A 12,179-nucleotide genomic window follows, 5' to 3' on the forward strand; every position below is an offset into this window, starting at 1 on the left:
TGCCTTGCCCTTACCCCTGCCTCTACCTGAAAAATGTGACATGGAAAGAGTGAGTATAAAATACTCAATAAGGAACCCACTGCTAGTCTCACTGAGTGCCTGCTAACTTCCTATTAGAGTCCTGAAAAAAGTACCCAATAACTGGCACGTTCCCGAACACGTGCAACATGCGCTCCCGTAGGAACATAATCTGGTCTTCGGTGTCCCGAGGGAGCACCTAGGACATACTGGTCTGTAGCGAACACGGAGGAAACACTAAGACAATTGGGCTGCGAGGACCCCGTCGAATCACTCCAATCATATCTATATCCATGCCAGACTGGTGGTCCCGTCGGACTATGCAGTCCTAAATAGGTGGTGATCCCAAAGGACATCCATGCAGGTACGACTCTAATAGGCTAAGCTAACAGGTACCCTAACCATAGCATACATATAACATAGCATCATCTCGTAATCATATCAGTCTAATCATCATGTCACATCTCATCACAATATCCAAACATAAAATCATAACAAGCCACGTCATCATATCAAGTCACATCATCAGTCACATCATGCCCTCATTAATTAACATATCGTTATACAGTCTAGTCTTCAATGTGCATAACTAGGAATGCATGCGGTCTCATGATTCTAGTCGTAGAGCTAGTAGTAGAAATCTCTTACCTGGAGATTTGCTCAACGAGTTCTAACAGCAAGAAAATGCGTTTTCCAAGCAGCGAGGTCCTAAATGTTTAATAACGCCAATTTTCATAATTAGTTCACCAAACGACCCAAGACCCAAAAATGTAGTCGAGATGACTTACCCTAGGTCGAGGTTGCAATGCTTGAGCCCTTACTGAAGAAATCCAACGCTCCAAAGTCAATTGGTCCAAGATGTTCCTTAAGAGAAATAATTTAATTTAATCCAAATTAAATTATTTAGGTTAAAAATTCAAGTCTTGGCTGGGTATGCTAAAAACCCCATTTGACTTACCAAAATAGGTGTAAAGGACCGGAAAAAGGCTAGGTGGATCAAAAGGGTTTGGTGGCTCGGCTGGAAAAGCAGGGATCGGCTCAGCTTGAAGGCAGGCGTCGGCTTGGCTTGGAATCAGCTCATGAAGAAAGGCGCTGGCGCGGGTGCACGCGGGCGCGACTTGGGGGTGTACGCGGCGCGGCTCACACGCAGACGCAGCTTACACGCGGGTGCGGAGCGGCTGGACGCTCGGGTCGGGTGGCGGCGCGGAGCGGATCGGTCTTCACGCGGCTGTTTGGGTCGGTTACGGTCGCGGATGGCATTCGACTCGCTCGGGACGATCGGCTGGATAGGCGACGGCGACAGCGGCGACCGACGAACTTCACGGTGGTGGCATTTGGCTGGGGCACGACGGACGACGTAAGGAATCGGCTGGGGAGATGCGGGTCGGCTTCCGATCTGCGAGAGTGGCGGTTCGGATGGGTGTCAATCGGCTCGACTACCAGCTCGGGTTGATTTGCGACAGACGCCCAACAGCGACGACTGGTGGAGAAGGGAGAGGCGGTGGCGGCAGCGGTTTAGGGCTAGGGTTTTTTTCTCCTTCTTGGTGAAGATGATGATGGTGCATTAATTGCACATCCCAATGCCCAATTTAAATAAAATAAATCCTTTTATTTTATTTTATTTTATTTTGCTTTATTTTATTACTTTACTCCCTTTCCCCAAAATCTTCACACTCTCTCTTTAATTTCAACCAATCACATCGATCCCTTCTCTTCCTTTTTCTTTTTCCAAATAATATATCACCACTACCTTTAACAAAAATCAATTCTCTCTCTCCTCAACCCAAATATTTTTATTTACCACAATAATTCTACCAATATTTTATCCTCCAAATAAAATGAATATAATCCTCAAAACTTAGTAAATCACAAAATCAAAACATAATTAATCAAGTCACCTCAAGTAAATTCAAATTTTCAATAACCACACTTAAGATAATAAAATGAAAAAAATCTAAATTGTTGGGGCGTTACAAGTTTAGACAATATCTAAGCTTTCATAATATCCTACGAGATTCATAAAGAATGAATTTGCATATTTTCATACTACTAGAAACTTTAGTTGTATGCAAATAATGTTGTACGACCAAACTTGACAATTCAATGCAAGTCATGCAAAAACTTTGTCAAATATAACATACATGAAGTATTATTTCTACCCGTGCTAACATGCTAATTGATATGCTCAAGTTGTAGATCACAATAGCGCATCTCAATAATCAATAGACAAGATATGCTACCTTAGTAATTAGACACCCCATAGTTCTAAATATTTAGGTGCATAACATATCTAAAGTTCTAACAGTACCATTTTGTTGACTACTCAAATTCATTATGATAGCATTCCATTTATGGTATTAACAACAATACAATAATTATGAACCAATATGCTTGTCAGTGAAATATTCAATATATACTTATCAAACGTATATTGAATATATCATGCTCAAATATAGCAATGAAATAAAATTGTCAAATTCTCATGTCATATTAAAATTTGAAATATTGTTGCACCGTAAGCTATAGGAAAACTCAACCCATAGTAAAAATCAATCTAAGAAAGCTCAATAAATTACAAACCAAAATATTTTCACTACATTTGAAAATTAGAAAAAAAAAAGGATTGAGATTTCAAACTAATCAAGAACATCGTCATTATCCAAATTTACATTAACTTGACTCTCTATCAAATGTATCATAAGATAATTTGCTACCCATGAAATATCCAAACATATATTCATCAAGTATATATATCAAATATCAAATATTAAAACCACAACAATTCAAAGGTGAAATATCATCAATAGGCTTGAAATCTAAACTCTGATCTCTATCATATGAACAAATCATCAAAATATCATCACTTAGAAAAAAAATTGCATCTTTGATGATCAACAATCACAAAAACCATTACTCATGCACATTTGACCATCAAAGTATAAAATCTCAAATCAAAGTTCTAACTCAATATGTTAATTTATCTTTCGTCAAGTCGGGCCAATGCGCCATTTTGAAATAAGTGCATAAAATTTGGTTTTCTTAATTTTTTTTTAATTTACAACAAAAAAATTCATCCAAATTATACCTCTTATCATAATCTAAAAATTAGAGATTCAATAATTTCCTTTCAAACTTCTTTCCCACAGCATATTCCACCATCACAAATAGGATGGGCTAACAAGTCTAGAATTGGTTTTAATTTAGTAAATCAACTCGTTCCAATTTTATTAAACTTTACTCCTCAATTTGAAAAAAGAATGACACCTCTATTCGGAGATAGGACTTATCCGGGTATATGACTTCAGCTTAGCTCCTTAGCAAATGTCCTTGTGATGAATTCACTCTTCTCCCTTCTACCGCGTAGTGGGGTCACCGGCGGATGAGAATTGGTCTTCTTACCCCTCATATCATGATCCCTCTTATGCCGGTGCTCATAAAAGCAAGCAAAGGAAGGAAAGCGAGACCAGCAAGACGGACGACTGGCTCTGTTTTGCATATCCGAAAGCGGGGAAGAGAAAAAGGGGGAAAAGTCGTTTTTGGCAAGACGACGATATTGAATCATCTGTAGAATCGTCTTCTTCTTCTCTGACTTGTACGCCTGACTCCTTGTTTTAGATTGAATCATAATAAAATACATATCAAAATCTTTTTCTGATCAGCACAGATATTGAAGCTACTATGATATTAAAATTGAAATTAATACCTTGCAGTCTCAAAGAAATCCGCTTCTTGTTCTCGAACTTGCACAGCAACCAAGCTGCCTCATGAACCGAAACCTTCACCAACATTAAAATCCACCAAACTAGCTCTTTCCTCAACTTGCTAATAGATCATCGGCGTAATCGGTTTCAATTTTCCCATGAGCCATTGCATCCACCACAAAAATCGTTTCTGCGTCCTTGGAAGACGAACATATGGTTTAATTTCAATTAATAAACCTTTCTCAGTTTTCAAATAAACAACTTTCAATCTCCCAGACTTTGCAATTCGGCAATCGAAAATCACCAAAACAGCTTGATGCAAGATATAAGGTCTATAATCCCCAGAATTTCTGTTGTTCCTCCGCAAATAATTGGAGTGGTCATCGGAACTCAACAGCTGATAATTCCTTTTTTTTTTCCTTTTTTTTCAATTTCCGGTCGATCGTTTGTATTTGTTCTTTTTCTTTCCATCGCTCGCCACCGCTGTGAAAATTCCCACGTCAGCACCAATTTCCTTTCCTTTCTCTCAAATTGCATCGACATGAGGCCTTCATCCTACCTGAGCATGGTTTCGAAGGATCATTCCGCGGTCGCTCCATCTTTTGACCCAATTTTTTTCTCATATTCCCCAAATTTTTATGATTGTCAAATTTGAAATTTTTTTAAGATTTGATCAACATTTGAAAATAATTTTACTTTCAAATTGTTGAAAAAATAAATGTTGATCATCGTTGTACAGTGTCGGCCCATTGCATTAAAATTCGACAATGCTCATTTATAGTGCTGCTTCTCAAGGTTAACATAACTTTCCTTAGTCAAAGTGTTGAGAGATTGAGTTTTTTTTCCCAGAGGAAGGACATCTCCTACAAAAATCTTTTCTTTAAAAAAATAATGATTTTTGAATAATAAAATGTATTAAATAATAAAAATTATTATTTTTAATTTAAACTTTAATTATAAAAGAGTACAACGATAGTCATTCCCAACAAATGGCAATAACACATTTTCCTTTATATTGAAGCCCAAAAGTTGAGTAATAAGCTCTTGTTAAAACTTGGTTTACTATCGAATGACCATAAATGAATTTTTTGAAGCGAATGCTACGTCGGAGTTGTGATTCTAGATTTCAAGATAATGATGAGGCTATGAGATGGTGTTCATTCTCGCTCACTATCCACGTGTCTTACAAATTGCTTATATTAAGCCTTCCAAATATCCTTCCTTTCTTTTTTTTTCGTAATTGTCTGTATGTTTGTGACATCTAATTCCCATTTTGGGAAATGATAAGAAATAACACATTTTTAGTTTTATATTTCACAAAATGTATCGTTTTAAAAAAACTTTGTAATTTTGTTTTTTCGAAGTCAATCTCGAACGAAATTGACTTGAGATTGTTCCTAAATTTTAAAAAAATCTTTGAAAGAAATTTCTCGGTCTCTCTCGACCAAGTGTGTCATTGAGATAATACGCTTTTTTTTTAATTTGAAAATAAAGACAAATAAATCAAACAAGGTAACGAGACTTTTGATAATTTTTACTTACAAACTTTTGAAATTAGTTGGAGTGTAGAGGTTGACAAAATCTTATTTATTAAATGTGGATAGAGGGAAATATGGAACGATATAATTAATGAGAAGCATGGGTGTAATTAATGAGTTAAGGAAAACAAGTCACCCACCTAGTAGTAATAATCGAGAAGCTTGTTCAAGAAATTCCACAATATTGTTCCAATAAAACTAAAAATTGAATTTTAAATTAATCTACATTATATTTGTGTTAGCTTTAATGGAGTTGTTATGGTGTGTCTATCATATAAGTCAACCAACAACCTTTGTGATCCAATAGACCAATGTTCAACACACAAAAAAATCTTTCAGACGTTTGTAATCCAATTAAATTCAACTTGCTTAAGAAAAAATTTAATAATTTTCTTCTATATATTAACTAAGAAATGACTAACCACCAAAAAGTGATGGAGGAACTTCCACGTTACTAAAAAGTGTCTGTGTCTTAGTTTTTAGATTGCATTTTAACTTATGTTTTTAACTCGGGGGCTTCTCAGGGCAACTTAGTGATCATATTACATAATGAGCTCTTTAGCTCAGGGCTATCTCGAGGTAACCTTAATCTGGGATCATATTACATAATACTTATGTTCTTTAGTTCAGGGTCATCTCAGGGCCAACTTTAGTTTGGGATCATATTAGGGCCATTTCGAGACAACATTAGCTCGATATCATATTACATAATGCTTATGTTCTTTAGCTTGGGGCATCTTGGGACAACATTAGCCCAAGATCATATTGCATAATGCTTATGTTCTTTAAGTCGGGGTCATCTCGAGGCAACCTTAGCCCAAGATCATATTACATAATACTTGTGTTCCTTAGCTTGGAGACATCCCGAGACAACCTTAGTCCAACATCATATTATATGATGCTTATGTTCTTTAACTCGGGCCATCTCGAGACAATATTGTGAAATTTTTTGAACAAGGGCTTTCCTTCGCGGAACAAAAGTTTGTAAGTAAAAACTAATATATCCAAAGTCTTTTACTATGTTGTTTGACTTATTTGTTTTTACTTTTAATTTTTTTCAAATAAAAACTGCACTATCTAGAAAAAGACAAGAGATCATAAATTTCTTTCCAAGAATTTTTAAATATTGGGAAGAATCTCGATTCACATCTTGCTTATTTTAAGTATAGATGGAATGTATAGTTCCTCGGATTAGGATTAGGATGGAGATGGGTAGGAAGAGATTGCTGAAGGGTTCATTAGTTTACTTCACCATTTGCATCTTTTAAAATAGCATAGTCTCGCGGATGTAACCCAAGTAGAAAGCCTAAGTAAATGTCTACTTTTGATTCTTTTTTTCTTGGGTTGCGTAATTTAAAAAGATGGGATGCCATTTCGTTACCAAAATAGAGTTATGCGTAAACTGTCACAACTCCCATTTGATTAACACGATTTGTTAAATTGACTTGAGCCCTACAAGTATATTCCTAACTTTTTTGTTAGACATACTTATTTAAATAAACACTCGTAATCACGATCTGTGTTTTATTTAAAATATATTAGTTTTGATTTGGACTGGTAGCGTGGAGTCCTGGTTTCGTGGGTATTTAAAGTCAACGAGGAAGGTTAATATGGTCATTTGAGCACTTAATAGGAAGAACGGTTGGAAAAATGGGGAAAAGCAGAGCAGACACTGTCTGTTGATTGTTCGTCAATCTGACATCCACCATTTCCACTCGGTTTTGTGCCTCTTCAATATCACCATTTCCACTCTGATTTGGACTGACATCCACCATTTCCACCATTGAATTACAGTAAGTTTGTCCACTCCTGATCTCTCATTTGTTATCTGTATTTCCGTTTCACTTCACGACTCGGCTTTTAATTTCGACCCACGAAGCTCTAGCGATCCGATTCCCCTTCTACTTCACTAGAGACGGTTGGGATTTCTTGATCTTTGGTCGAATTTTCCTTACATTTAGGATTACCTCGAGACTTCTTTGGTACCGGGGTAAATAGAAATGACCTCATCAATTAGGTTAATTTTTGGAGGTAACTTAAATTGTGTTGGGAAAATTGGGATGTAATTGTGCGTACATATATTTATTAACGGTGAGAAAATTATTAGCGTGTGATTTTGCATATGTATTATATTATTTGTATTAAAGAGGGAGGTGAGGTGGGAGTGTATTAAATTAAAAGCGAACGCGTGGACAACATAGTCTGAACTGGAGGTGTGTTGCGGACAGTTGTTAATTTAATAACCCCCCGAGCGCCTACACTTCTTCTAAATGCTAATGAGATTTATTAATTTGAAACCCTGCGTTTTCCGCGCCTCGTTGATCTCTCGCTCTTTAATAATGAACCATATTTTGTCTTTACTGGGCCTTAAAAAAAGCCCATTTCTGTTCCAATTGTTTGTATTTATCGTTCTACTTGTTCTACCTACCTACCGACCTCCAGTTCAGCCATAGCTGATTTGATTTGATTTGAATTAGTTGAGAAAGTAAATTGGGTTTCTGTTTTCTCTTTCTTCGGATCGCATGTATCTTAACTTTTCATTTACAGTTTCACGTTGCTGAAGCTGCCGGAGGAATCAGGGACGAGGGAGGCCCTCTCTCTCTCTGAGTCAACGTCCAACTTCAGGCTTTCTTTCTACGGCTGAATGGCTAACTCATTGGTATTACTTTCTAATCATGACTTCAAAATCCTTTATGTTCTTTCTCCTTTATTGCACATCTCGGATTACCTGCTTATTTGGTTACACTTACACTTGCAAAAATTAACGAAGATGATGTTGGTTATCTCCTTCCTGCTCCTGTCTCAGGCTCGGAGCGATAGAAAATTCAAGAGGTTGGAATCTCGGAAGTCCCATTCATGGTGGTGGGACAGTCACGTCAGCCCCAAAAATTCTAGATGGCTCACGGAGAATCTCGAGGGTTAGTTATTACTTTTCTTTTACCACTTATTCCTGTTGGGTTTGGGTCGTAGGAGTTTGAGTTATTGCTAGGGGCATCAATGCTTACCTTCCAAATCATATCAATCCACTGCCTTGAGGAATTGCCTAATAAGTTTACGACACTTGTGTCTGTTTTCCATGTGATATCGTAGTAATTTTGTTTAGTATATTTAAATAAATATGTTATTTAAATTTTTATGGTATAAAACCATTAGTGAACTAGATTTTTTTAGTAGCTTTTTGACTTCAAATTCACGTTTCAAACACTTAAAAAAATAACTGGATTTTTAAATGGCTTTTTAGTCTTGTGACTGAAGAAGTTATTTAGAGAATACGTAAATACAGACCTGAAACAAGTGCTTCTTTCATGAAAGTGAATTTCAACAAATATTGAGTAATTTTGAACTCATTTCAGCCTTTTATTTTTAAACCATGCATAGCTCTTACAACACTCTTTTTAAAGTCGCTGGTTAGAAAAAATTTAACCACAAAACTCAACTTGATATGTTTACAATTTCTTGGTAGCTAGCAAAATTTTTATGGAACTGTTAAAAAGATAGAACAACATTTGATTGGTTATATCCTGTATTTTGAGTTAGGAAAGTTGTCCTTCCATTCCGTTCCATTTTTGTCAGGATAAATAATTATGAGAAGGAAAAAAACCTTTGAACAACATATAAATTAAGGACTAAATTATTATATTCTGATGAAATAAAATAAAGGCAAATTGTAAAAAACACACATAGTTAGTAATTATACCTTTAAACTTTCATAATTAAAAATTAAGCCCTCGAACTTATCTAAATTATAAAATTGGACCCTCAAACTTACATAATTATATAAATTGTATTCATTATATAAGTTTGAGGATTCACCTTTTATCATTCGTGGGTCTAATTCTTATAGTTATTGTAATCTTGAGGGTCCAATTTTAACATTTTTAAAAGTTTAGAGTTCCAATTGTTGTTGAAAGTTTGAAGGTGTAAATGTGTAATTACAACTACCATCCTGGTTTTTGCAATTTGCCCTAAAATGAAATAGGTACTTTATTTCGATTTTTTTTTATTAATATTTTTAGTAATTTTAAATATATCAGTATCCTAATTTTCATTTAGGAAAGTTGTCCCCACATTCCGTTTCATTTTTGTAAGGAGTAATAATTAAGAAGGGAAAAAAACCTTTGAACAGCATAATTTTTTCTATCTATATGATCATTATGATTGATGCTGAGTAATAGCTTTAATTCTCAAATTGCTTTGGGATGGTATTGCACAGATAGCAACGACTTCTTTTTAATGTTTGTTTTCAATTTTAGAATATCAGTTCGCTCTTTTGTTTTTGTTTTCGCTGGGACTACTTTAGAAAAATGTAGTTTATTAGGTATATTGGGAATGCTCCAATATATAGCCAATATATAGATAATTTTGTTATATCATACCACCTTTCTTTTACTATATTTGTCTTTGCACATTTTTTTTAACATTTACCGACTCAAATGCCCCCAGCTTGCCAAATAACAACTAGGGAAATTGTTCTCCTCCAATTCTGAATTGACATGACATCTGTTTCCATCATGCTAGAAATTTTCCTTTTATGTAATAGTTCTCCCCATTTTCAATTTATATTCTAAAAGGGGTGGGTTTAAATTTGGGAATATGGGTAGCAGTTGCAAAATTTTAGCTTCTTCCTCCTTTCTGCATGAATCTTATGGTGCATGTGTTTCAACTACCTAAACATTGGCATGGAATTAGTTTTGTCAGCTCCATGTTTTATTTCTGCAATTCGACAATAGGTGAAAGTCAATGTTAATTCTTCATCACAATGCTAAACAAAAAATTGACAAAACGATCCTTGATGTCAGAGATGGACCGCAGCATCAAGCGTATGTTGAAGCTAATTGAAGAAGATGCAGATTCATTTGCAAAGAAGGCTGAAATGTATTATCAGAAGAGGCCAGTGTTGATCTCTCATGTTGAGGAATTCTACCGTATGTATCGTTCCCTTGCTGAGCGTTATGATCATGTGACAGGTGAGCTTCGAAAAAATATTCCTTCAGATCTACAATCTCAGGGCTCTGGTATTTCTGACCTGGGCTCTGAGCTGCCCTCTACATGGCCCTCTCCCGATCAAAGGCTTGGACGTCGAAAATCTGGACCACGAGCTGCTGGCTTTGATTTCTTCCTTGGATCTGGTGGAAGCAACTCTGATACTTGCCAAAAGGAAGGAGATGAGTCATCTTCCTTGACTGAATCTGAACCTGAATCTGACGATTCATCGGTAAACAATTATTCAGGTGGTGATCAAGGTCTGAACAGGAAGATGATTGAATTGGAGATTGAGCTTCGTGAGGCTAAAGAAAAGCTCCGCATGAAAGAGGATAATGCAGAAGGTTCACTTCCATTCAAAGGGGCAGCGGATGAAAATTCTGATTATGTTTTTGCTAGAATTGCTGGGTACGAGGAAGAATTAAGGAATGCAAACGAGAAGCTGCGAATTTCAGACATACAGATCATGAGGTTGAAAAGTGAGCTCCAAAAGTACAGGGAATCAGAAATGACCAAGGGTTTGCAGGCTGAGTCTTTGTCTGCTACAATGGAAGATACCCTGAGGCATGAAGATGGGGTTCCTTTGGTCATTAATCACGAATCAGAGGTTGACGAACATCATAGAGGTTCAGGAGCTGACCATGTCATTACCGTTAAGGAACTGGTGGAAGAGCAAAAAATTACTAAGGAAAGACTTGAGACTTCACAGAAAGAACTTTCTAAATTAAAGCTTGAACTTGAGAACAATAGATCACCTGAGAAAATCTGCCATTTGCAGAATGAGCTTGAAGCAGCCCGAAAAGATACCACTACATGGAAGGCCAAGCTGAGTGCGGAGAGAAGAGAGGTCTCCAAGCTCCAAGAAAGAATTTCAAGGTTGAAAGCTAGTTTATCAGATCGAGATCATGAGATAAGGGATTTAAAACTAGCAGTATCTGATGCTGAGCAGAAAATCTTTCCCGAGAAAGCACAAGTTAAGGCTGACATGTCTAAGCTACTTGAGGAGCAAGCTGTGTTGATGGAACAAGTCAGAGAATGGGAACATCGAGCTCGTCTTTTGGAGGATGAAATCAGAAAAATAAAAGGGGAAAAGGTGGATTTGGAAGAGAGACTTAATGGTGAGATCAAGCGGCTGGAGACGACAATTGTTGAGAAAGTAGAATGCATGGAGTATTTTAAAAATGGGCTCAATGATTTGGAGTCTGAAAGGGATCAACTACAGGCTGAAGTTGTAGCTTTGAAAGAGAAACTGAGGTCCAAAGACAAGCAGGTGGATGATATAAGGAAGCATGTGGGAAAATTGGAAAGGGAACGTGTGGAGCTAGTATCAAGTATTGATAAAGCTGACAAGGTGGCGGAGAAGTTAAGATTAAGAGAGAAGGAGCTGGAGGGTGAGGTGGAGAAGCAAAGAATACTGATAATGGAAGGAGCGGAGGAAAAGAGAGAGGCTATAAGGCAGCTATGTTTTTCGATTGAGCACTACAGGAGTGGATATCATATGCTTAGAGAAGTTTTTATTGGTCAAAAGCGGGTTCCAGTATTGGCTTCTTAAGTACATGTTTAGAATAACATCGAATCTTAAAACAATTGTTGGCTTGTTTCTGGGATGAAACAAACGGTTTTCTGTTTGTTAAATTAAATGATGTAAATGTAGTTCACTTAGAGAAACAATGAGCGGGAGTTTGATAAGAATCGTCCCAGCAGGGTCCTGTTGCCAAATTTTGGCTCTTTAACGTCTGTTGAAGTATGAAACACTTTTAGGACAATTCCTACCTTGGGCAAAACTTGAAATCTAGAAGACCAATGCGAACCAGGCAAGTGAGCTCCAATTGTACGGCTTGTATTTTGTTGTGTATGGGACGCCAGGTTTGAATCATCTTAACAAACATTGACTTGTTGGTAAATAACCTTTGTCCAATGCGGACATGTTGCTCTTTAA

The 12,179-nt window shown here is 36.6% G+C and overlaps 1 protein-coding gene and 1 long non-coding RNA gene across 2 annotated transcripts; one reads left to right on the forward strand and one right to left on the reverse strand.

Annotated features, from left to right (window-relative positions):
- Positions 1-3,123: 3,123 nt before the first annotated feature.
- On the reverse strand, positions 3,124-4,491 carry LOC103497011 (uncharacterized). The gene is made up of 2 exons (XR_539316.3): positions 3,722-4,491; positions 3,124-3,623 (listed from the first exon to the last, which is right to left on the reverse strand). It is a non-coding gene; the product is annotated as an uncharacterized LOC103497011 (long non-coding RNA).
- Positions 4,492-6,888: 2,397 nt separating this feature from the next.
- LOC103497012 (protein NETWORKED 4A) lies at positions 6,889-12,179 on the forward strand. The gene is made up of 4 exons (XM_008459064.3): positions 6,889-7,050; positions 7,805-7,916; positions 8,064-8,175; positions 10,057-12,179. The coding sequence occupies exons 2-4, from the start codon at positions 7,902-7,904 to the stop codon at positions 11,790-11,792; spliced, it is 1,863 nt and encodes a 620-aa protein (XP_008457286.2). The 5' UTR covers positions 6,889-7,050; positions 7,805-7,901; the 3' UTR covers positions 11,793-12,179.

The sequence above is a fragment of the Cucumis melo genome, chromosome 12 (genome assembly GCF_025177605.1).
Source record: "Cucumis melo cultivar AY chromosome 12, USDA_Cmelo_AY_1.0, whole genome shotgun sequence".
Lineage (NCBI taxonomy): Eukaryota > Viridiplantae > Streptophyta > Magnoliopsida > Cucurbitales > Cucurbitaceae > Cucumis > Cucumis melo.